The sequence below is a fragment of the Betta splendens genome, chromosome 21 (assembly GCF_900634795.4).
Source record: "Betta splendens chromosome 21, fBetSpl5.4, whole genome shotgun sequence".
NCBI classification, from domain to species: Eukaryota; Metazoa; Chordata; class Actinopteri; order Anabantiformes; family Osphronemidae; genus Betta; species Betta splendens.
In genome coordinates this window covers 15,298,316-15,324,374 of record NC_040899.1, presented here as the reverse complement: position 1 = coordinate 15,324,374, position 26,059 = coordinate 15,298,316, and the positions used below count along the sequence as shown (strand labels likewise).

The window sequence follows — 26,059 nt, the reverse complement described above, 5'->3', positions numbered from 1 at the left end:
AAACAAAAGACACTTGTTTTGATTTGTTTTCAGGAGAAGAGCGGCCCAAAACTAGCATTAAATGAGCAGAACAACCCGAAGACGCCTAAGATTCATGCGTGCAACCAATCCAAGCTGTCTTTGATCTGTGAAGCAAAGTCCCAGCTATTAATACGACAACAAAGAAGAGAGAAAGGGAAGTGCTTCACAACAACTGAACCACGCTGCAGAGCTGTAACTGAATGTACTGTAGCGTTCATATTCTGCACGGTGATTAATTACAGGCTTGGACCAGTGCTGGGCTAACTGGCCCACTGGCACATGTATAAGGTTACAGGGCCAGAGCCAGTCAGGAACCGGCTCATATGATCCATGTCTGGCTGGAGCTTCAAAGAAGCTTCTCTTTGCACCGTAGTCATGAATCATTTTGATCACAAATCAGTGCTGACCTTTGTTGGGGACTTGGTGTTTACAGTTTCAGCTTGATATAAAATCAGGTGAGTCAGACTTTTTGTAAGAACTAATGAAGTCTCACCGTTACAATTCTACAAACACCAACTGAACACAGAACTGTTTGATCAGTAACTGAATTCAAACAGGACAATTGGACCAGTAACTAAAAAGAGGAGGGTTGGACCAGTATACTGGATGTCTCTGTTCACTGAACACAGACGCGATTAGAATAGTAATTATACAGTATAGTTCAGTGATCTAAAGCATCTCTAACTACTGTAGAAGCTTTATCACAAAGGACGGTTCTGGTCTTAATGTACAGAAGGTGTCTGATTCTAGAACCTGACCTGAAGCTGGTTCCACAGATGAGCTTGCCTCCCATTCTAGAACCTCTGGAACCACCTGTACAACAGCTCTGAGAAAGAAGCTTGAGGAGCTTTGAGGTCTGGAAGAAAAGATAGGGCTGATCTTAAGAGCGTTGTAAGTGAGGAGACAAATTTAAATATTACCCTAGATAGAAAAACACAAACTGGATTCTCAGCCTCACTTCTCATTCCAATCCATTCTCAACACTTCATTAGTGAGCCCAACAATATACAAAGACATACTATCACACACATAAAGTGGTGATGGGAAAAAGAAACAGGAGAAATATTTTCTTTTAGCAGCAGTACAACTCAAGCTGATAAGTTTTATAAACTAGAACAAGAACATCTCAGCAGATGACCTTGGACAGGTCACAGTCAACGCTTCGATTGTCCTAGATTTGCTGGTCGATTTTATATAATGATAAAAAACATTCAGATACACAAACATTTGATGAATTTACTGCTAAAATGCAGGTGGGAAACTTAATGCACAAATTACAAGATACATGATAATCAATGAATGTGAGTGTTTTATCTTTAACATAAGACATCAGCTCATTGGGGAAACAGAAGCTTGTCTGCCTGTAGGAAAAGTGTAAGTCATTGACAAACACTCAAATACTGAAAGGTTCCAACATAGAGTAGCACCTCCGCTACTTCATAGTCATCAGTAAACTTAAACTGCGCCAGTGAGTTGGTTTAGATAAACGTGAATACAGGAATCAACAAAACAGCTAGAACAGACCAGTGTCTCCCAGGCAGTGGGCAAAGAAATATGCTAATGCCTCTATCATGTATCTTATGCATCATACTAATGGAACATGGCTCTAGATGTGTGTTTGTGTGTGTGTGTTTGGTGGGGGGGGGGGTGTACATCCCGATATTGTGTATTTGTAAACTGCAAAGTTACGTTTGCAACTACTTCCAACCCGGCAGTGTCACGGCGCAGGCTGGTAGGGGAATGTTTCTGGAGTCGGCATCTCTATGAACTCCTCCAGGAACTGGTTACAGTTGGGATCCCCTCTGACTTTGGGCGTTGTTGGTATCTGGACACCGGTTAAGGGGTTAACGCACCAGCACTCGCCACGCTGGCCATGGTTGGACATGTTGCACTGGAAAGAGGGAAGAAAAACACAAACTGGATTGAAGCTGGTAAACACTGGAATAGAAAGGGGGGCGGGGGTAAGGATGCCCAGTGGGAAGCAGCGGGGGCGTTAATGAAGCATGAGATGTGTGCTGGGAGTATGTGTTTGATGATCTTCTGGCGCTGGAGGACTATTGGACGAGGGCGAGGGCTATGGTGTGGGTGGGACCACACTCACCCAATAACAGCCCATCTTCAGGTCATGCCCCCAGCCACCACACATGTCATTACACACACACACACACACACACACACACACACACACACACACACACACACACACACACCAAAACAGAGCATGCCAGTAGACCGGCCCCCCCGCGGAGCTCCCCTCGACTCAGAAATGAGGTCGTAATTGAAGTGGACACAGTTTACGCCGAGCACGCAGGGGACAGCGAAATGAATGAGGAGCTGGGGGTGAAGAAAAGACTTTCCATTTTTCCTTCAGTGAAAAAGAACAAAAACAGTGACAGTTACAGTAATTACGGCGTGGAGGAGGGACGACTCCAAAGGGAAGAGTGTTGAGGTGGTACAGTGTTCCTTCCTGGGAACTGAGGACTCCAGTCCAAAACAACGCTGTTGTTTGTGACCAGTGATGAAAATTGGCTGAGTGGTTGAGAGCCCTGCTTTAGGAAACGGTGGCACCTATTCAAATCTTCTTTTCTGCTCTACTATCCTCGTAAGAAAACACTGGATATGTGACCTTGTTTGTTCCCTCCTGTCTGATTTCTATGGACGATTACAATTCAAATTCAAGCCCCCAGTCGGAAGCACAGTTTGTTCCCCGGGCCGAACAAAAGTCTTCCCATGATGTACGCCAACCGGGTTTATTGCCTTGTAACCTTGAGCTCAGAAGCTTGTTGCCTCATTCATGGTGACAACATCACTCCACGCATTTGTGTTTGTGTTTGTGTGTCTAAGAGCAGACTGCTTAGTAGGAGGTGGAGGAGGGTGGTTGTGAGTTTAGGGAAGGAAGGGGGGAGGGTGTAGCTGTGTGGCGATGAGTGGCAGGTGGGAGGCAGGGGGATTTCGTTATGCCAAGCTGATATAAGAGAATGTGTGTACTTGAGTCAGACAAACGCGAGGGGAACTCCGAGAAAGGAGAGCACAAACGATGGACCTGAGAGAAGTCACCGAAAAGTCAAGAAACGAAAAGAGCAAAAAGAAGGAAAACATTAAAGATGAAACTGGAAACTGAGTGGCCACAGAAAAACTGAGTCAAAGCACAAACTGACGCTCGATGACATCTGTTACACGTGTTACCAGTAAGTGATGGGTAGAAACTGCTGCTTCGCTGCTCTCAAAATGTTCAAACATGTCCCAACACTGGCCAGAACCAGCAGTGATGTCACAGCAGGTGTTTCCTCCCTGACTGTGGATGGAAACCACCTGCTGTGACATCATTTGATCGCAAACGTGTGGCCAGTGTTGGGACATCTTCTGAAATATTCCACTCATCAGGCATGTGTCCACCGTTAATTTTAGTTTGGGAACATGATAAAGTGAGCGTAGGATGTGACATGAGCGATACATCATGAAATGAGTCATGGAAATGAATCAATCATATTGCACCCCAAGATATGCTGGAAGGTAACTGGATGCAGCCAAATGACAACAACTGTGGACAGGCCCCAGTGATCCGGTGTTTGAAGATCATCTAACATCCTCCTTGATGTGTGCCCAGTTCACTTATGAACAGAGAAGTCGATCTGTGACTTACAGCTGTAGCACTCTAAGCATCCTGCAGCACCTCTGGAGTCATCCAAGCCGGACGTCCATGGTTAGAGGAGTAGTCTCAGATCTAGATCATCAGTGTTTATAGGGAGCTTAGCATATGCTGGACTGAAGTCTATCCCACAGTCAATGCTCCATCATAATTCTTCTAAGAACTTTGTTTGCTGTGGCAACACTTACTTCAGGAGATCATCCACATGTGTCCAGCACTGTGTACATGGCTCACCTGCTTGAGGTTGTACAATCCGTGTCTGTCACAGTTTGGGAATTTGAGCCCATACAGGTCCTCTAATGGGCCTCTGTTATCATCAGACGTCATTTTGGAGATCTCATCTAGGACTTTGTCCAACTCCTGCTGACAGGCACTCTGTTAAGGAAGGAGACAGTTACTGTATGCTCACGCTGTAACTATGGCCTTGGAAGTAAGACGATTGTGGAAGATATAACACTTTGTTTCTAGTAAAGGACAAACATTCACATGTACACAGATTTCGATGATTTGAGGTTATGCAAGAAAAAAGTTCAACCAGTATTAATGATGTTATTCTGGTGGCATGAAACATGATTGAAGGATTCAGCAGGTCGCCACATACACACCTTACACACTAACACTAACCATCACAACTAAAGGCAGTGATGTAACCCTTATAATTCTAACCAAAACTCAATTATAACCTCAGTCGTAAAATCCCATCTTGACCCTCAAAACAGGCTTCTAAGAGGTGGGGCCCAGACAAGCAATGCGGCTATATTTTTGGTTGTGGTGTTTTATTTTGACATTGATATTTGATATTTTCTGTTTCAGTTGATCCCTAATAACGTTGTCTTGTTAATCCTTGTCTAATTTCTTGCGTGTGTAGATTGAGTCTGTGGCATCGTCGCCTCATGTTGTGGTTTTCTTCCAGCTCCTGATCTCATGTCCCTGTTAGTAACTTCACCATCTCTCATTTTCATTTCCTGACCACATTCTGTTCACATAAATGGCAGGCACCTGCTAGACTGCGGCGCTACCCTACACCCAGCTTCTACTTCAACAAAAGCATCTTTGCAGCCAGAACTTTGGTGGTGTCCGGATTTTATTTTGGATTCCAACAATTATAGCAAGTTATGACGATGGCATGGCATTAACTACTGTAATATATTCCATAGGTACTAGTACATTAATGACCTAACTTGAAGATCTACAGATGTCATTGTTAGAAAGTGCCTATACAACTTTAGGGAAATAGGAAAAACAAGTGCTATATTTCAGAGTCGTTTTCCTGCACCTTATATACTGTAGGTCATTTGTACCTATTGGTTTAATGGCAGTGCAGAGCACCTGGTCTTCTGGGAATCCTAGGGGGGGGGGGGGGGGGGGGGGGTGATTGGGAGGAACACCCAAGCCAAGTGTGAAGAGGCTAGGATTACAATCAGCACCTACACAGGCTGAAAAATATGTCTTGTTCTCTCCAGGTTCTGCCTCGAGTGGAGGACTTAGGAAGGAGGAAGTATCTTGAGGACTTCATGAGTGAGGCCAAGGACAAAGGGTGAGATCAATAAACCGATCGGTGGCATGATTTAGTAAAGAAGGAGCTGAACTATCTCCCACTTTACCATACTTTCGCCATTGGACATGAAGTTTAATGACTTAATGATTAAGCCGAAATGTGTTTCACAGAGTGAAATGATTCACCCTTAGAGGTGATGCAAAGCCACTGCTTAGAGGAGGTTCAATGAGTTGGACTAAAAACAGTGATCTCACTGATGCTTCTTAAGGAAGAAGAAAAAACACATTGAGGAAACCCTCCAAAGCAACTTAAATATGTGGAAAGGCAACAATATGGTCATTCCTATTACACTGATCCTTGTCTTGTGTGGGATCTAAAACGCTTACAGTCATTTGCATTTCTGTCATTTGGAAGAGATGGATGCTGGTGCTAGCCTCCATTTACTGCATGCTCGAGGCGTACTGTAGGGCTGACAGTCTGCATGCATGCATAGTGACTAGTGTATCTGACACTCACACCACACACAAGCAAACACATCCATGCTTGATGCCCCCCTGAGCAGCTGCATCCTTCTTTTGTCTTCTAATGATGTTGACAATTGTTTTGTGGCCTTTAATGTTTTTTTTAAAGTATGTTTTAGTTTTACTTCATTTTAGAGAATTACAGGAGTGAGGGAATAATATTATGTGCAGTGCTGCATTCAAGATTGTGAATGCATTCAAGAGTTAAAAAAAACGGAGGGGGGGGGGGTAATTTATACGTAGGATTCTATAAACACACATTCCTTCATTGGAGCTCAACAATAACTCTTTTTCATTATGATGATGCTCATTATGTACAATGAATGAAGCTGAGGAAGCTTTGCCTTGAGGCATATTATTAGTATTTATATTCTCAGATTCTCAGGTTCACAGCAATATATGTATTTGAACTTAAAACACACATACCTACGGGTTAAGCACTCAGTAGCAAGCATATACAGTACACAACATAATACAGTGTGATCCTGACAAAGTGTCACTCTCTAAACAATACACTGTAAATTAACAGCATTAATAGAATATTTACTCTAACATTTAGCAATTGGAATGTCATACATGTAGGCAGACCTACCTGAGGCTTTAGAGTTTTAATTAATAATGTCATTATTGGAATAGTGCAGATGTTTTCCTTTCATAATATTCATTATAATGAGTCTGGATGATTCTACTCTTGACACCTGCTTGGATTCATTTTAGACTGTTAAAACCAAATCTGAAGCGTTGGGGAGGATCGAAGAAATGAGTGGGTCTATTATTGTGTGAAGAACGGTGCCCAGAGGAGGGCACTACTGTACCAGACGTAGCCCATCATTGACCCTTTGTCCCGGCCTGCTATATATCATGTCATATTCTCTACCACTGCACTAATCCAGTCCGTGTGCCAGCTGAAGCCAGGTTTAGACCTACAGAGTTTATGTTTGTGTAGATACCAGAGGATCTACAGTATGTGGGTGTACTGTAGAGCTTTTGTGGGCTGATGCTGGTGTTGATCACTATAAATAAATTCCTTCCCCACCTGATACAACTTCTCTTTTGTCTTCATCTTGGTCTTGCGCTCATTCTGGTGTTGCCTCTTGGCAGACTCCTGCCATATCCGAGGGTCAATGGCAGGTCTCCTCGTCAGTGGGTTCTCAGTTCCATGCGCCTCTGCAGGAAATAAAGACACACAATTAGACTTAATTTACGTAAAATACTGGTATATTTCTGTGATTCTGAAACGTAGTACATTGCTGTATATCTTTTTTGTGAAATGTCTTTTACCAGTTTTCTACTATATTAATACTTTGAGGAGGAAAAACAGTACTTTACAATATCTTTTGCAATGCATCATGGGAATACAAGCAACTAGCGTGCCCACATGCTTGAGACAATCGTCCAGTTTGAATTTTCCCCCATCTTCACCGTCAATTTAATAATCAATTTAAGTGGCTTTTTTTTGCTTGTTGAAATTAGTAAAGTACATAACATTTACAAAACAGGTCCTATTGTGCATGACAAGTGTAGGTCTTTACAGTTGCTAAATGATGCAAGGTTTAGGCAGGGATGTCTAAATTTCAACGATAAAAGCACTTATGGGAGGAATGGTAGTAACCTTTCTTTCTCTCTAGAATTTGTGACATTGCAAACTGGCACTGGACATCTTATTGTAATCCTGCAAATTTCATGGTACTGTAAGTTTAAATTTACATTGTCTTGAACCTTTGCCATGTGCACATGTACAGGTGGTTTCTAGCCACAGGTTCGGCGTAACTTGAATGGACATGTCTGAGTTTACAGAGCTTATTTGCTAAAGTTAGTTGATTGCTAGAGAGAACTACCAAAAATTAACTTCAGTCAACCCTCATGTCTCCAGTCTACTAAGAACTAATGGACTTTGAATGGAAATATATTAGTCAAACATCCAAACTCTTTGTTTAATGTTGGCCATGTACTCAAATAAGTTCTCTTTTATATATTTATTCACTTTCACTTATCTCATGTATTTACATGTTCACTTGGTGAAGGACCAAATCATTCAATCTGTCACTTGTCACAAGGCCTCATTTTGATCATTCATGTACACCTTAATTCTGTGGTGTCCAATCCTGCTCATCAAAGGTCACTGTCCTGCTTGCTTTCAAACTCACCCTTCCCTACCAAATGCTGATCATGCATTAGGTGGGTTTAGCCAGTCAAAAGCTGTAAATTCAAGGATGACTAAAAAACAACCAGGACAGTGCCCTCGATAAGCAGGATTGGACAACCCTGCCTTAAGTCTAAAGCCTAAAGTCTTAGAGTGCAGAACACTCTGGCATTCAGTTGATCTGGTGCATCCTGACAGATTCACAGCCACTGGCCCCAATAAAGCTGTGAAATGAAATTTAACTTGACGTCTCTTCTTTTTAAATTCAATGCTTTGATTCTTCCAAGCTTGAAAGTAATGTGTGATTTGCTTCTGGGAGTGTATAGTATTTAACAGACTGATGTTCTACACACAAAAGAGGTTTACATCTTACTGCACTAATACACACACACACAGTGTATCTGTCTATTCTTTAATCACAAGCAAGTATTCGTCTAATAATGGGTCTTTTTACAAGTCATCTTACACCTGGAATTAGAGATAAAGTCACTGTGTCCTCAGGACATCCTGTGTCCCTCATTCCTTGTGTTACTAATAGCATAGTGGACAGTCAGGTGTTGTAATGGCTGTAATTAGTATGGAGACAGCTTAAAAAGTCTAGCTAAGATCTTTTCCATCAAACAGCAAAGTGCTACATCCAGCCCATTTAGTTTTAAAACACAGGAATTACAGTGCACTTAAAATACGTTTTTACTCTGCACAGCAGGGTGACTTTCAGCACGTTTCCTGTCACTTGTTATAGCCAAGGATGTTCAGCATTTAGTGGAGACAAAACACAAACAAAGGGGGTAATTCAGAACAGACTCATGCTAACGTTCACAAAGTCAATCTTTCAATTCTTCGGCTATAGGACTGTGACGGTTAACGCTCTGTAGACAGTTATCAACAAAGCCTCAGTCATCACAGTCATAATAAACCTGGTCTAACATTAAGACAAACGTGACGACTGAATTAAAGACCTGAGCATCGACTTGAAGGTGAGTCTAGACTTGCAGGGAAGTTCTTCTGATGACAGCTTCTCAGGCTGAGTAAGGACTTTTTGGATGATCTCTCGCTGCCAGAGGCCTTATCTGTGTTAGTGTGCAGTGTGACAGTGTGCGTGTCTGTAATTTGAGCTGTGAGGTTGTAAATCACAACAGAGGAAAACCTGGCTATGCATGTCAGCTTTGGCTGCGTTTTCCATGTGTGCAGCTTCATGCATACTTTAAAATGATGTGAACATCTGAATTATTTCAAAACTGTTTTATGTCAACACAGTCGTGATTAAACTTGAACCTAGGATCTTTGAGGTGAGTTACTGTATATGCACAATGCACAATTTACCTTCCTGGGTTACTTGTTACTTTCCTATGCAAATACACTGTGTGTGGTTCAATGTTCATTTTGAAGCTGACAGTGCCTCATTTCAGAGACAGTTTAGTTGGAGACCAGGCTACTGCAGCCTGGCATGTTAGCATGTTAGCATGGTAATGGACAAACTGACTTGATGACATCACCTCATACAATTCTTGCCACTGACTGTGTTCAAACAGTGCACATTAAATACATTTATAGCCTTCAATAAGCTGACTACAGTCAGGATTCTTTACCACAGGATTGGGACAATGACTCATTTCACAGTCTGAAGCGCTGATATACATTGTGAGACAGCAAAGAGGGATAGTGGCATACAGTCATGCAGTGGCCTGGTAGCTCAGTAGGTAGAGCACTAACCTTGAAGTTCTCTGGTTCACCTTTGGCACCTCTCTGATCTTGAGAAAGACACTCTATGCTATCCTGGGCCCTGTAATTGGTTGCCCGGTATTGGTAGTATTGTAACAAATAAAATAATTTTGTTATTACAAGTTTAAGTGATTATATCAGAAAACACTCACATATACTGTACATTATGTAGAGTATTCAGAGTGAACAGGTCACGTGAAGTATTGTTGCCAAGCTCACCGAGGTTTACATGGCAGATGTAAAAGTCTTATGAAGTTCGGTCAAAGAACTTGTGTCTAAAAAAGCAAGTGAGCACAGCATGTTCCAGAGAGAAGTGAAAACACAGCCTAAGCCAAGAGCTGTCATCTGAGCGCCGGGCTGTTGATCCTGTCTCCAGTGCCATAGAAACTACCTGTCTGAAGCTGTAGGGAGTGCTGCCTTTGAGCGATGCCTTTACAGTTCTCTTCTAGCGCACAACGAGTAATGTCTTTCCAGAGTCACAGTATTTGTCCCGTTATCAGCTGGAAACGAGCCCCTTAGTGTCTGTTGAATGGCTCCTATCGTGGCTTAACCATTTCAAACACCAGTTGCTGTTGGTACAAAAGGCAGACGAGAGAGAAGATGGAGATCTGTCTAAACGTTGAGGCTTAGCTCGTTCTCTAGCCCTGATGTGAGCTTCATCCTGCACAGATACAGCTGCCTTTGACAGCTACTACTGTTTGACAAATGGTTCACGCCAAGTAGTTTAGTTTTTTCCTCGAAGAATTGATGTGCTTGTGCAACATGTGCCTTTTCACATGGAATTGTTTCGGATTAACAGAGAGCTTCCTTTTTACACCTCAGGGGCAGCTTTCTCAGATTTGCAGGCAACAGCATGTGGTTCCCACCCAAAATGATCTCTGTTGGCTTCATCATTTCCTGTGGGTGTGTAATGTCGTATACTATGTGCACACACTTCTGCATAGAGTAATTAAAGACCAGAAAAGGTGAAAGAAAAAGAAGGAGCAAGTCTCAGCAGAAGACCTCCTGCAGGGCAACATGGGCCGACCACCGACAACACAAGAAAGAGACACAGACAGATGAGAACAGTGGAATAGAATGCTAGTCATGCTACAGGGGAGACACTACACCTCAGTAATATCACCTAATACTGAGTAATGTAACATGAATTAGTAGACCTTTACAACACGCTAAAAATGTAAATGCTGGACAATCCTAAATCTGAGACACTCCTGCTATATAAAACCACCCATAAACCCTGTTATAGCCGGGTCCCTCTGGAAGTGCTCATCAACAGCGTCGACAGACTGACTGACAATGCAACGTGCTGCAGTGGGAGGTTCGATGAGTCAGGCCTTCCCAACAGGAGGACATAGTACGAACCCCATGTGAACCCAGGGTTCTTACCGTGACACAAACTGCATCCAGTAATATTAAGAAACAACCTATTTGAACCCAAACCACAATGTTTTTCCCGAGCCTACCCAAACTGCAGCGTGCCTCAACATACCCAAACTGTGATTCTTTCATAATGGGAACCAGATGCTTATAAATTACATTTTAGTTTGAAGAGACCTGTGTTGGAGCACAGTCGCTTCTCCTCCATATTTTAGCAGATACCTGCCAGCTTCCAAAAGGAAGCCAAGAGTGCAATAATGCAGTATAATAAAAATGTGGGCCCTGTAACAAACATGCAACCTGCTCCTGCTCTGACCACTGGGATTAGTTACAGCACCCTCAGGACACTTAAGATGGACAAAAAGTAAAAAAGTAAAACAATGTACTAACTGTACACAAAACTTGAATTTTTCCACTCTACACTAGCCCAGTATGTAAACATGTAGTACGAAGTGCTTTGATTGGTCCAAGTCAGGTTGTTAAGATCTGGTAAGATGGCAAATTGTGGGTAATTTATATAGAGCTCTTCTTTATATAGACTCAAAGAGGAGTGAGGGATGAAAAGCAAGAAGCAACACACTGAAGACCGAACTAAACCCATAGTTGGGAGACTCAATGGCTTCCAAACAGGCTACTAAACTAAAAACTAAACGCCTCCAACACTAACGCTATTTAAACACTAGGAGGGAAAACAACTTTAAATCAGGAAATAGCTGGGGCTGCGTTGCATCATGGGAACAATCTAATTTGACCACATGCTTTAAAAACTCTTATTCGAGATTCAAGATTCAGAAAACATTTTAATCCCAGAGGTAAATTATTTTATTATATATTTTATTTATATTGTATAGGCTGATGGCACCGGTAAGAGGGATCTCCAGTGGCGTTCTGTGGAGCACCTATTACTGATCAGCCTCTGGCAGAAGGTGCTCCTATGTCCAGCCAGCATGCTGTGTAGGGGGTGGCGGTGTTGTCTAGGATGGAGAGGAGTTGGACCAGCATCCTCCTCTCAGCTACAGCATGTAGGGGGTCCAGCTCCACCCTCAGAACAGAACCAGACCTCCTGATCACTTTGTCCAGTCTGTTACTGTCTGCTACATTCATGCTGCTGCCCCACAGGCCACAGCCCAAAACACTGGCCACCACAGACTCATAGAACATCCTCAGCATGGAGTCGCAGACGTTAAAGGACCTGAGCCTCCTCAGGAAGTACATCCTGTTCTGAGCCTTCTTGTTCACACTTGACGAGTTCTTTTTCCAGTCCAGTTCATTGTCCAAGTACACTCCCAGGTACTACTGTACTCTTTCACCACCTCCACCTCTTCCTTTTTAATAGTGAGAGGGCTGACAGCACTCCCAGATTTTCTATCCATCACCAGCTCCTTAGTTTTACTGATGTTCAGTTGGAGGTGGTTCTTTCCACACCAGTCCACAAAGCTGTCCAGCATTTCCTGATACTCTGTGACGTCACCACCCTGGATATGTTCTACAATAACAGAGTCATCAGAGAACGTCTGGAGATGACAGGACTCTGATTTGTACCTGAAGCATGAGGTGTACAGGGTGAAGAGGAAGGAGACAGGACCGTCCCCTGTGGAGCTCCTGTGCTGCAGAGCACGGTGTCAAACACACAGTTCTGCAGGTGGATGTACTGGGGGCGGTTGTGAGGTAGTTCATGATCCATGAGATCAGGGGGGGCTCCACCTGCATGTCCTTCAGTTTCTCTCCCAGCAGCGCAGACTGGATGGTGTTAAAAGCATTGGAGAAATCAAAGAACATGATCCTCTCTGAGGCGCCAGGCTGCAGGTGGTTGTAGGTGCGATGGAGCGGATGTATGATGGCGTCATCCACTCCTAGATGGGGTTGATACTGAACTGGAGGGGGTCGACTGAGGGTTTGACCAGAGGACGCATGGAGTCCAGGATCAGCCTCTAAAAAAGCCCTCATGATGTCAAAGGTCAGAGCCACGGGTCTGTAGTTGTTGAGGACTCTTTTTCAACCCAAGAGGAACTCTCTCCAGCTGCAGGCTCAGGAATATGTGTTGGAGGACACCACAAAGCTGGGGAGCACAGACTTTCAGCACCCTTGGGTGGATTCCATCAGATCCTGCAGCCTTTGTTGAATGAAGCTTGTTCAGCTCCTTCCTCACCTGATCTGCTGTGACTGTGTGAGGTGGATGGTCCCAGGTTCACTTTGAGCCTCCCAGTCAGTGTCTTCAAAGTAGCTCTGCAGAGCAACGCGGTCCTCATCTGTCTTAAACAGTTTTAATGGTGGCAGGATGCCTTCAGCCCAGAAGGTTAAGGAGATAGAAGGCTTGGTGTGAGTATATGAGATGCTCCTGGGAGGTTTGTGGGTCAATGTGGCCATGGTCCAAGGAAGAAGGCCAACACTGGAGGCCACAGAGGGAGCCCCGATAGGGATCCAGGGAGAGGTGGACAGATAGTTTTCTAAAATGTTCCTTGAACAAAGCAATACATGCTAAAATGGAAATACTGAATAAGCACAGCATGAAGAGGCAGCCATGATGCATTACACCTGCTGTGGCCTAAAGCACCAGACTCGCTACGGTATTTTTGAGTCCAGTACTCAAGCATGAATTATGGTCTGACATGATCATCATTGGTTTGGACTGACTCCTTTTACAGAAATACTTCAAGTGGAAACACTGGAGACGTTTGGCCATTTCTCATATTACACACTCATGCGTGTTTCTGTTTTCTTTCACCTTTTAATGTGGATATTTGCACTTTAACAGACGTGTTACAGTAAATGCAGCATATTTTCAGTGTGGCCCTAAAGAACAAGCTGCTGGGCTTTTTGAACTCTGGACTGTGTACTCAGGCAGACATGCTGTTTACCTCTGATTAGAGAGACGTTGGCCATTTGAACTCGCCACAATGCCAGATATTCGTGATGTCACTTCAACAGATGCAGGCCTCTGCTTCAAGTTAACACAAGTGAGTGTATGTGAAGCCATCTATCTGGTAGACTTGAAGGAGACGTGTTGTTATCTGATGGCATTTCAAAAGCCAAGAATAACATGGACCGGCCTCAGCTGATGCTCAGGGCCGCAGCTCATCCTTCTCTGACGGCTCTGGGCACCAAAGGATGCAGACGCGCCCATCCAGCAACATTAAAGCGATAAAAAATGAAATGAAGCTCATTTTTACTGTAGCGTCCGTCCAAAATGTTGAAGGCTGTGGTTGCTTATAACAAACCAAGAAAACAAACTTAATTAAAGATACTGCAGCATATTGATCTCCGCTACCCAAGCTACACGAGCCGTGTGCTTTTACGCTGTAAAACCCAATAAAATGCATCTTAATTTTTTTTTTGCGTGCGAGCGTTTAAAAATAAATCTGCATTCTAGGTTTTTTAATTATCTTTTAATTGCCTTCCTTAAGGAAACCAGAAACAATATGCACATATCAGAATGAGGAGAGCTTTGCGGTTGTGTGGCTCACAGACACGCTGTGGGTTCACAGCGAGGATACTGCTTGTTTGCTCTCACAGATGTGGGCCTGCCGTTCCTTGCCAAACACATTGCATATGTCAACATTCATTTTCAGGAATCAATAGGGACTTTTGTCCCTAATAACCATAATGTGGGAGAGCGGGGCTCCACATTTCTATGTCCCCACAGGATTTCTGGCTTATTTCTTTTGGGAAGATGTTGTGTTTGATGTACAGTCAATGCGGTTTTTTAAGTGAACATATGGTTTTGACTCACTGTGCAGATATTCAAGACACTTCATTTCAAGGTAACTTTTTAACTTTGTACCTCAGTAAAGTGATGAATCAACACACACACACACACACACACACACACACACACACACACACACACACACACACACACACACACACACACACACACACACACACACACACACAGGCAGATTTTATTGTGACTGTGTGTAGATATATGTTAAAGGTCCCCTATTACACAAACTCTCCTGGTACCAGGCTTCAGTATGTAATGCATGTGGACACACTGAGAACGTTCTGGTTTTGTTCCACCTTGTTGCAGAACGGACTCTTTCTCGATTCTTCTGCCATTCTCAACCGTGTCTACGTGGACCAGGGGCTGCATTCGACACAGCACCACCTCAGCCTCTGCTCAAGTAATACAATACAAACCACTGCTGCTCAGCGGCTCTGAGGACCTCACCTGACCCGGACAGCATCGTCATGACCCAGCTACCGGGTCAGAACCATGTGGCTGCTCCAGTACCGGCCTCTGTCATTGCTCCGTGACCCTGAGTTAACAGTATGACGACAGGACGTGACCTGACCTCTACGACCACTACGTCAAAGAATCATGGGATCGCCTCTCATTTGCATATAAACACAGATTGATAGCAGCTAATCTGTCAGAGGGAGCACGTGTTCAGACGAGATCTACAAGATTTACTGAAACATCCAGGTCCAGTATGGTTTAGCCTGATGAGTATAATAGGGGACCTGTAAATACATCTGGGAACATATCAGTAGTTTTTTAGTGTCTGATTGGGAATGGGAAGGACATTTACAGCATGTTTTAGATTAGGCTCCACTGTAAGATTGAAAACATAGACAGAACCTGGGATAACTTTTAAAACTTGACAATTGAATGTTCCTGCACCTGCTGATGGTAAGACCTACATGAATTGCCAATGTAAAGCTGCAGAACTGAACAACATTGAGAAAAAACTCACCTACGCTGCCACTTGTTATACAGGATTAAGGCAACACACAGCCTCATCAACTTTATACCATCTTCTTTTTCAAAAAGCCTCTGCCTGTTGCTGCTAGAAACCGTGTTTAAAGAAAACAGAATCTAAAATAAACAGGTTCAGATGAAGCTACAAGATCATTTGAGCACGTATGTGTGGTCCTTACCGTTTGTTGCCTGGTTTTCCAGACCCATGACGTCCAGCTCCACCTTCTGTTCACATCTGCCTAACCCCTGTATGAGCTGCTGTAGAGGCAGCTCGTCGTTGGAGCTCGGGTAGCACCTCAGGCCGGTGGAGCACCTGGGTGTGTAGACCCCACAATGCTCCCCCTCCAGCCTGGCGCACACCGCACAGCAGCCGCAGCCCGGCTCACGGACGATCTCTGTGCATGCTGCCGCCACTTTGGGGCAGTCGGCCAAAAGCTCCGCTGTGCAGCCCGGGCATCTGAAAGCTAGATCCCCCAGGACCATCCCAGGCAAAGCGCAGGAGACGACCAGCAGCGCTAGCGTGGGGGACAGGACCATTCTAGCGTCTGCCAGGTGTGATCCAGCTACTGGACGGCGAAATGAGGCTGGGACATTAACAGTGCGACGGTCATGCTCCTGACAGTCAGCTGTGTGAGGGTAAACAAGCTGATGGCCACGGCAGGGTCCTATCTGCTCTCATGTTACTGGCTCAGACTCGCTGCTCTGTTACCGTGCAGAGTGGTGAGACTGGTTGCGTTTGGTTCAAAAGGTTCAAATCCAAAAAGGACAATCAAACATTTAGTAGATCAAAGCAGTCAGTGCTCGCTGCAGGCATTTATGGGATCATCCCACGCTTGTAGTACATCATATTTACATGCAGTGGAGCGACAGACGGTGGACTGTTCACTGGAGAACCAGGCTGACATGACCAACACCAACCAGCTGATTCAGGCCAACCAGAGGAAAATGCTTTGGGAGCGTCTTGGAACATGAGTAGAGACTGTGTTTTACAGTAGTTGCTTGATTTGGGGGAATGAATTAAAAAGCGATTATTGCTAAAACACTGAAAAAGGGGGAAATGAACAGTGAAAGCAGTGAGTCATGCCACGAGCAGCACGAAGAGGACGAGCACCGTGCACCTGACCCAACACGGGCTGTGCTGTGGAAAACTGAAGTCACTGCTCTGCGCCTGGGTTTGTTGTGTGTCAACACCTGGAGACCAACAGTGTTTGCTGTTACCAGATGCTGCTGGTGTAGCTGAGCTCACTGGTGCTTTCCATTCATTTAACCCAGACCTAAAGGCATGTAACAGTGCTGGGTGACAAATACATGCGTGGTGTGTGACAATGGAATTTACAATTACATGCCAAAGCACTGGAGCTCAGGAAATATCAGGCGGAAGAGGAAGAGAAGGAGGACGATGCATCCAACTTGACATTGCTGGGATAAAACATCACTTTATTAGTCTGCACCTAATGTTTGGTGAAGTTTCCAAACCATTTACTGAAGCACAATTAACAAATATTTTTCTGGAAAAATATACTATTTATACGATGAATAATCGAACTGAAGATCTGCTGCCAGTCACTTGAAGATGATGATAATCCATCATACAGTATTTGATGACGGTATCAGGCTGCTGTATTGAACTAGAAGAACTCTACATACTGGATGGTGGTAGTTCCAGTCACACTGCTGATATGGTAATAACCCTGCTTCCTTGAACAGGCCATAAATAGGGGGGCTGTGGTCTTAGCTGCCCATTTATTAATACACAACCATGTGCCATCTACTAAAACTGAATCCATTGGAGCGTCATTTACCCGTTTAGTTTACTCCTGCCCAGTTTGTGCTACAGTAAGTGCACCTACATGTAGCAGGACCTGCTGCTGCTTTCCGTGACTGTACCATCTGACAGACCCTGTTCAAACAGGCCGTGTACTCTGGTTCCTCAGTCACCTACACTGGGATCCCTTCAATTTAGAGAAGTGGAAATATTTTCGTTTGACCGCTCGTCAACATTTCTCCACTAACAAGTGCATCGTGATTATATTATGTGGACATGTTTCTAAGCAACTGGAAATGAGCGGCAATAGCTGAACAATCTTGGAACGTTTAATTTTACACTTAAGCGGAACAACCTGATAGTGCAGCGTTGAGAGACATTTTAACTGGTCTCCTGAAAGATCTCTCAAAGAGTCATTTAGTCGAGACAAATGGAATGCCACTGGAACGCCGTCACATTTTCCACAGTCGACTGTTTTATTCAAAGGAGGCCTGTGTTTGAGGGGGCTTCCACCTACAGAACAGAGGAGCACTCACTGCTGGTGCGACGGCAGGATTAAAGAACTGGGGTCTCTGATGATTTAGCATTGAACAGCAGGACTGGTTGTTAAAAACATGTCATGCACATTATTAACCACCAGCAGCACCTACTGTACTGCACCTACAGCCTCGCATCAGTCAGCACCTACTTATCCTTTCCCAGATACAGATTTACACACATCATCGTCCCTGTGTAAAATGGTTTTCAGTTGTGTTACTACAACACAGCGCAGTACAGTTCAGTACTATTACAGTGTAGTATAGTATAGTATAGTATAGTATAGTATAGTATAGTATAGTACAGTACACTACAGTACAGTACAATAGAGCACAGTAGTACAGCACAGTAAAGATAACAACATGCTCGTATGCACTGCATGCACAAAAGGCTCAGCAGTAGATCTGGAGAATCAGATTGTCATGTAATGTGATTGTGTGTCTCTGAGGGGCTACTGGAAATGTGACCCGGACATCGAACATACACACACACACACGCACGCACACACACACACACACACACACACACACACACGCACACACACACACACACACACACACACACACACACACACACACACACACACACACACAGTATATTGATAATGTGACGTTTTAGTCACTGTACTGAAAACACAGAAGCTCCGTTAGGAAAGCCTGAACACAGCAGGTTCGTAGGATTGCAGGGTCAGGCGTCTGGGGGTTTGTGTGCGGGGCATGTCTCTGGGTAGCATGGGAACAGCCAGGCTCAGTCTGGGAAAGGAAGCAGCCTGTCAGCAGTGCTGTTGCACAATTCAATTAGCCCTGACATTAGTCGATATGTGGCTGGTTGAGATAACCGCACAGGCTTTTTGTGACCATACAGCTGCATGACTGGAAGCATCTTCACAGGCTCAGTCAAAGAAAAGGACAGCACCCCGTCAACGCTGAGGTACGTGTCTGGCGTCCAGGTCACTCCTCGCTTCCATCACTGATGGAAACATCTGCTTATCATTTGTTATTGTTGACTTTTGGAAATGTGGCTTTGTTATAGGATTATACTTTTACTTTATGGTTTTATTCTGCTTGTAAAGTATTATTGGGCACATTACAGCATCCATTATGTGTCTGGAAGCCTGTGTATCATATAAGTGAAACAGGAAGGGCTTCGTTCTTGTTGGACCAGTTTAACAGATTTATGCATCACTTTGTGCGTATAGAAAACATATTGCACAGCATGTGTGTTGACCACAGAATAACCAGGTTCGTCCACTTCCTTTGAATAGATGGTGTTCACTGCGTACTTGCTGGCAGGTCTCCTGACCTATGGAGGTACAGTAGGTACAGTACAGTAGTCTTAACTCCGTGTGGGACTATGGTCTGAACCTAACACTGCGCCTTGTTTTGTCCAGGAGCGTCTCGAAGGACTGTTCCTCCATGTGACCAGCACGCGTTTTACAGTAATATTGACATCTGCCTGTCAGACTTCAACAGAAGCCTGGAGTCCAGCGGCCATGAGCAGAGCTGCCCGTGGCCGGCAGTCAAAAGGTATGTTTCCTGCACGTCGCTGTCTTGCAGCTACTGTTGAAGTCTTTAAACAGTCACAGAGTTTACTGTTGACTGGCTGCGTTTGTGGCATTCAGCTAATTATTCGGCGTTGAATGAAGAAGTGCTGGATAGTTCTTCTTCCCAGACTGCAGTTGTTTGTGGAGACTTGCCTCCAGTTGAATTATGGTTATAATCATCCATATTTTACTGCTAACATGGTTTGGGGGCGAGCTCCTGTACATCTCAAATGTCTGTTGGGTGGAGCATCCATCATCACCAGAGAGTTGATCACGCTTCCAGCTGTCAGGCTCAATTGAATTGCAGTGGATGTTTTCCACCTTAAAATCTGGTCTGTGACACCATCTGTGAGATTTATGCTGCTTTGGTGAAGCGACGCTCGCTGCACCGTCCAAAGATGTGAGAACCCAAAACCTAGAAATGAAATTCAAGCTCCCTCTAAATGTCGCTGGGTCATTCTTTCATCGCCAACACAAGATGCTTTTGGCTGATGCTACTCTAAATTATCTCAGCATTTTAAATACTTTGTTTGCATTTCTTGTGGCGGCCAGTAGGTACAGTAAATGTGTGTGTAGATCTACTTCAGTGCCTGGACATCTGCTGAGGTGTGCATGTCTCCTGCTTCCTTTGCAGCTCCTATAACAGACTGAAGGCCTGCGTGGACCACTGGGCCATCTCCTTTTGGTGTAAAGGTCACAAGTACTTGGTGGATGACGTGTTCTTGGGGGTCCATCAGAAGTACTTCTCTGTCTGTGACTACAACCGTGACCCCCCACTCACTACTCTTCTGACCTTAATATTACCCGGTGTCATTGCCACTTTTCTTATTCCTTTTTTGTGTCTTTGCATTGTTAATGTGGAAACCTAAATGCCCAGAGACACAGGGGGTCACGCTTCCTCCTGAAGCTTCTCCAGGGTACAAACTAATAATTTAATTCAAAAGTGAAAATGTTCAAATTAGCGACGCTACAGGTACACAAACAAACTCAGCATTCAAGGATCATATGATATTTGTATATTATACATTAAGTATATGTCGACACGGTAACACAGTTTAGCACGATTCTATGAGCCCAACTGGGCACCACTCGGAAAAGCGACACATACTGTACAGCAGTAGAACACAAGAGACTGTCTTAGGACATTGTTTATTATCCACACTATGTTCCGTATAGAAGTCTCTAGATGCCTCCTGTGTAATACTGGCACCGTAGTTACTTGATCAAACATTAGGACTCATTAAGGCACCTGCTGCTGGACCTGTAGGATGGAACTGAACATGGCCCATCTCTGGAAGCTATACCTGACTACTGTAAATGTCACAGCAACACACTGAAGAATGTCACATGGTTGTTTTGTCTTTGAATCACACAATAAACATTTATTTCAGACAGAAGCTTGTGTGGTTTGAAAACCTGTTCATATATAGTAGCAAGATGGAGACGCTGTTGAAGCATCACACACTGGCCAACATGCGCAAGATTCATCACGTTGCCATAAATCCAGCGGGTGCCATCAAAACACAGAAAAGCTCCAGTAAGCAGGGTTTTCCTGTTGAAAGGTCAAACAAAGAAAAGGACAAAGGTCTGCTTCATATGTACTATATGGTTTTAGAGCATGTGATGCTTGGAGCTGCAGTAACACACTGTGCCAGATGTCTCTACTCAAGTCAATGAAGTTGAATTTAAAGAGGTTAGCAAAATAAGGGCGCTTTAGATTAGCTGGGTGGTCCGGCCTCCGACTACGCTGCTAGAAAGTGACGAAATGTGGTGAACAGAACAGTCACAAAGCAGAACTTCTCCAGGGTCAGAAAACTTCAAGCCTCCAGACAAGTGGCAGCTCTACATATGCTATTTTCTTAAATTCTACCTTTCCTCCTGTGCAAACACTGGAAGGATTTTATGCCAAGTGTGATATACGCTCACAGGTTCTGCCCTGGTGGAAACGTTGAACAGTCCAGCTGAGCTGCAGAGTCTGATAACTGTGAGGTCGCCGTGGCACCATTTGGATGAACGGATGCAGTTACTGCAGCTTAGCTTTAGGGAACAGACAAACTGAGCTTTTCTGTGCATTTGTCAAGCCTGTGCTGTTGATATTGATATCGATTCATGTTGAATTAGGAACAATTAGATCTTGAGTTAAAATCTGCCTGTCCGACCTTCAGACTGTGGAACTACTTGGGTTTCAGGCTATTATGGCCATTATGTAAATGCTATAGCTCAGTGCATCTCCATGACAGTTCTAGGAATGACTCTGTTTTCAGGAGGATTTTATAAGGAAGGAGGGAAACAGACCAAACACAGAGAATGAAAGCATCTCTGCTCACCAATGGGCCAGGGGTCATGTCCAGTACCAGCGCACTGAGACTTTATCTCCTAATGCAGTGTTAAATCGTCCCGATTGGCTGAAGCTGTGAGCAGCCAGCCTCATTTACATTCAGTAGCGTCGTGGCCGCGGTGAGGCCAGTGTCACGGAGCTGCTCAACGTTAAAACATGAACCTGTAAATCATGTCCACTCAGTCATGACGTGGAGCTGCCTCCAGTAGGCGTTTGCCTCACCTTTACTGGACTAACGACAAACACGTCCACGTAAGCCTCAACCGCGTTCACTCTGCAAACAGATCACATCAAAACTTCTTGAGGCCCTGCACACTGGACCCCAATAAAAAACACAGGTTATTACTCACATTATTCAATAAATGCTGCTGCACCAAATGTGCAGAAGCATCCTCCATTTTGAAAAAGCCGTAATAATAGTGGTAATCTGTCAGCTTACAGAGACTGTAGAAACCTCTTCCAAACTCGTGTCATAGCCGTCAATACGAGTCCGGGCTGAGGCCTCCGTGTGCATTCTCCACCTCTGACTTGGATTTGACATGGATGGAAGCACACGCTGACCCGATGAAGTCGTTTGCCAGGACACACTGAGCATACAGTAGCATGCCGTGATGAAGCTCAGTGACACCGGCCACGGTGTGTGGAAGGAGCCAGTCACGGCTCCACGCTAAGCACAATGTAGGAGGTCGAAACTAAATCTCTTTCTATTTCCAAACCGGTCTGAACACAGATTTATTCATAATTCCACACGCACAGTCGTATTGTACAACACATCATTCATCTACTCTTTTTGCTTAGTTTCTATGCTTTTCCAGTCAGGTGTGTTTTATTATTTATGACATATGTGAAAAATGCACCACACGCTGGACGTCGTGCAGGGAAGAAGAAAGAGTTCATGAATAATGATGGTAATATTTTCAGCTCTGAGTGAGTCAGCCTACATATTGGTTTCATTTAATACTAACGCTTTAAAGTATTTGGAATCTAAACATCAGTGGGAACGGCCAAAGTCCAAAAGACACAGAACAAACACTGACAACAAAGTAGAAAAATAAGGTTGAGATTAATAAATTATATACATTATACATCCAAGGTCACGCTAATAAGGTCAGTAGACTGTGTGGGGCATTAATCAGCTAACAGAGCACAGTCACACCCTGAGGAGGCCTCCACAGCTTAGAGCTCAGCCTCTACACCAACCGCTCCTTACATCATCAGCGAGCTCTCACTAAAGTCCTGCTTCCTTGTTCACATCTTGGTCCAGGCAAGGTCAGCAGCACAAAGGACGGGGCAGCTATCTAAGCAGGCAACATTCAGGCTCTAGAATTTATTGTCAACAATGATGCTTCATAAAAACCCAATTCTTTATTCTTAAGTGTAAGGAAAATGAGCGTGAAAAGTCAGCCTAAAGCCTCGTACCTAGTCCTGCAGGAACTGTCGTCATTACACCTACGCCCAAAAGCTGCAGAGTAGTTAAAGAGACAGAAAGGAATGAAAGTGTCTTCGTTTTGTTGGATTTGCATCAGCGGTTCAGATAGATTGGTTGGAGAGTGCTAACTAATGTTAGGGAGGAAAGACAAGGTAAGACGAGGCCCCTGTGGCTGCTGCTCCCTGCACATCAGCGGATCATGTTTGGAGGTCACGGGATTTATGGATTGGCTCTGATTTAAACCTAGACCAGCATGTGGATCTCGTTGTACTCATCTCGTCCATCTTCATCAAAGTTAGGAGAATCTTCATCAGAATCCAGCTGTGAAAAAACAGAAGACCTCTGTCGTTTTCATTCAAGGTTTTGCTCAGGTCATAATCTTCACAGCTAGGGGAACAAACTCATGCATATCTGTTGAGTTAGCTGTGCCAGGCATAAATAAAATAAAAATGAATTAAAGTTAATTCAATGAATTTGACTGTTTCGCTCTGGATTAAACCATCACATCAAGACCACATAAATAAAGACAAACCTTTTCTTAAAACCTAAAGTATCACTACTGCTAACTAATGTTCAGCATCTTAGCTCTGTAGATGTGAAGCACAGCTCTTTGTCGCTCTTTGCCGTTTTACCCTAATAGTAGCTTTACTAAACTGGATAAAACTAATATTTTTCATATAGATAAACACACATATATTTCATAAAGTGCTTGCTAGGGAGAGCAACAGTATCTAGTTGCATTGGAGCAAATCCAGGCATAAAACATGTACAGTGACCATGATGAAGTGCTGTCTGTCAAAATGTTCCAATGATTGCTAAGACAACTCATAAGCGTAAGGTTTAACTTCTGAAACTGAGTTCACTGGTGCTGATGGAACTGACTTCACTTTAGGTTCTACTGTTCTGAGAGACCTCTGGATGAACGCGGCACCAACACTGGTCAACTTAAAACCAACTCTGTTTATTCTAAATCCTGAAACAGTTGGAAAAAGATGGTTGTAATCTGACATTGATGACACGTATGAATTAAGGAGATCCAACCAAGAAAACACGAACCGGCCGTTAATCTTTCACTGGTTGAAACCCAGAGTGAAAAGAAATATTTGCCTATCATTTGAAAACATTTGGATAAGAAAGTTGTCCATGATTAAAGAGGAGAAAATCATCAGGAATGTCAGGCGTTAAACTTGTGACAGCCTGAATAACTGTGGCACAGACTGAACCACTACTGCACAGCTCACCGCCTGCAGCTCGCGCTCCTCGAAGATCCTTGACAGGACGACACGTCGCAGTGGAACCGTCATGATGAGGACGAAGGGAAACGCCAAGGACACAACGCTGGACTTCACCACCCACAGAGCCACGATGCAGGCCAGCTGAAAGATGGTGAACATGTTCATACGCCATGTCTTCACCTGAAGAACACGTGAGATGGAACCCAGAATCAGAGAGTGCACAAATCAGCCTACACCGTATAATTACATTTGTGTGTTTCTGGCTCCATCTAGTGGTCAATCGCTGTGTCAACATGGAGGATTTAATTGGTTTATTCTGGTCCATACTGTTTATGAACTGGTCTATACTGTATACCAGTGAAACTAAACCGTCCTGCTAATGTTTACCACTAATTTCTATGAAGGTTCTGAAATGACACATTTACTGATTGTAATGAAATCAAGGACAAACAGGCTCTAAGCCGGAGACTGAAAACCCACGTTCAGCCACATTCAGCCGTGTTCAGCTCTGGACCGGGTTTCTGTAAGGATCCTGTGAACTCTCTCCTTGCTGATACCTTGGTGACATAAACGTGGTCTGGATGATGCTTGGCAGGGGTGACCATAAGCGTGATGCGTTCGTACAGCTGGATGCCTGTCAGTGAGGTCACGCCCATGTACAGGAAGATGCCAAAGAGCACAGCCAGCGGGATGAGGCGCAGGACGTCCGTCATCACTATGGACATACCTGATGGAGATGGAGGAGAGGAAGTCAAGGAGGGATGGTGACGTCGTGGAACATGCACAATAATTTGATACTATCGTGAGAATTATTCATCATCACACTGTCACTGCTGCGCCTCCTTGGCTCTTAAGCTATGTGGCTAACAGTTAAAACTAAATAGCATCTCAGCATGATGAGTCACTGTGGCCGTACGCAAAGTGGTGAAAGCTGTCTGATCCCAATGCAAGCGCCTCTCTGCAACAGTTGCCTCAAAACCAGCTTTAGAGCTAAGAACCTGTGGCTTCGGATCATTTCTATTTTTTCATGATGTTATGTATGATATGCCACATTGTGAGTGAGCTTCCTCTGCAATCAATGCAGATTCAATTTGTGCTTGATTTTTCCTCCCTTTGCATCTGAGCTGTGGAACAACAAGCCCCTTCCAAGAGACATGACTCCCACAGTCCAAGACAGGGCGGTGAGGTTCACTGGTAACCGTACAGTAGGTGTGGGTGGTGTTCTATCTCTAAATATCATACGTAAGAGAATCAGAGTCAGGATGATGGGGAGGCACTCTCCTCTTACCAACCAGGACGGCCACCAGAAGCCCAGTCAGCCTCTGCTCCTTCACCTCCTGGATCACTGGCTTTTCACCAGGTGCGGTGGCTTTACTCATGACTGTGAGTGCGTTGACGTGCGTGACAGAGCGCACAGTGGCCGCCGTGAGCCACGGCAGGCCGAAGAGAGGGCAGATGGCGCCCAGGGTCACGATGAGCAGGAGGTCCAGGTGGAAGCCAGAGCCCTTCACCAGGCGCCGCTCCTTTTTACTTACTATCAGTCTGAGAGTTTGAGTAAAAAGTAAATGGACGATTAATT

General features: G+C 44.3%; 3 protein-coding genes across 10 annotated transcripts in view; 1 reads left to right on the top strand and 2 right to left on the bottom strand.

Annotated features, from left to right (window-relative positions):
• Window positions 1-1,243: 1,243 nt before the first annotated feature.
• On the bottom strand, window positions 1,244-16,263 carry LOC114847626 (insulin-like growth factor-binding protein 2-B). Its single transcript, XM_029137560.3, has 4 exons — window positions 15,813-16,263; window positions 6,726-6,856; window positions 3,905-4,045; window positions 1,244-1,912 (listed from the first exon to the last, which is right to left on the bottom strand). Exons 1-4 carry the CDS (start codon window positions 16,168-16,170, stop codon window positions 1,739-1,741), a joined length of 804 nt encoding a protein of 267 aa, XP_028993393.1. The 5' UTR covers window positions 16,171-16,263; the 3' UTR covers window positions 1,244-1,738.
• Window positions 16,264-18,552: 2,289 nt separating this feature from the next.
• On the top strand, window positions 18,553-20,875 carry LOC114847123 (receptor activity-modifying protein 1-like). Of its 2 annotated transcripts, none has more exons than XM_055504874.1 (4): window positions 18,553-18,865; window positions 19,200-19,254; window positions 19,326-19,461; window positions 20,113-20,875. In XM_055504874.1, exons 2-4 carry the CDS (start codon window positions 19,200-19,202, stop codon window positions 20,345-20,347), a joined length of 426 nt encoding a protein of 141 aa, XP_055360849.1. In that variant the 5' UTR covers window positions 18,553-18,865; the 3' UTR covers window positions 20,348-20,875. The 2 variants fall into 2 exon arrangements, with proteins under 2 accessions (XP_055360849.1, XP_028992355.1); XM_029136522.3 differs by having other exon boundaries at window positions 18,559-18,865; window positions 19,200-19,245.
• The window catches only part of slc4a3 (solute carrier family 4 member 3), a 27,242-nt gene continuing 21,791 nt past the window's right edge, over window positions 20,609-26,059 (bottom strand). For all 7 annotated transcript variants that reach the window (XM_029136515.3, XM_029136516.3, XM_029136517.3 and 4 more), the window contains 4 exons: window positions 25,769-26,022; window positions 25,038-25,207; window positions 24,487-24,660; window positions 20,609-23,566 (listed from right to left, as the gene is read on the bottom strand). In XM_029136515.3, the coding sequence (XP_028992348.1) occupies window positions 23,489-23,566; window positions 24,487-24,660; window positions 25,038-25,207; window positions 25,769-26,022 (676 nt within the window). In that variant the 3' untranslated portion in view covers window positions 20,609-23,488. The remainder of the gene's footprint in view (window positions 23,567-24,486; window positions 24,661-25,037; window positions 25,208-25,768; window positions 26,023-26,059) is intronic.

What these genes read in the sequence shown, in the direction of transcription:
- LOC114847123 (XM_055504874.1), top strand. Translation starts at nt 19,200, where the DNA reads ATGGTGTTCACTGCGTACTTGCTGGCAGGTCTCCTGACCTATGGAGGT. An exon ending in GACCTATGGAGGTACAGTAG is followed by an intron (nt 19,255 to 19,325) that starts GTACAGTACAGT and finishes TGTTTTGTCCAG; the next exon opens with GAGCGTCTCGAAGGACTGTT. An exon ending in CCGTGGCCGGCAGTCAAAAG is followed by an intron (nt 19,462 to 20,112) that starts GTATGTTTCCTG and finishes CTTCCTTTGCAG; the next exon opens with CTCCTATAACAGACTGAAGG.
- LOC114847626 (XM_029137560.3), bottom strand. Translation starts at nt 16,170, where the DNA reads ATGGTCCTGTCCCCCACGCTAGCGCTGCTGGTCGTCTCCTGCGCTTTG. An exon ending in CAAAAGAGAAGTTGTATCAG is followed by an intron (nt 4,046 to 6,725) that starts GTGGGGAAGGAA and finishes CTTCCTTAACAG; the next exon opens with AGTGCCTGTCAGCAGGAGTT. An exon ending in GATTGTACAACCTCAAGCAG is followed by an intron (nt 1,913 to 3,904) that starts GTGAGCCATGTA and finishes CCCTCTTTCCAG; the next exon opens with TGCAACATGTCCAACCATGG.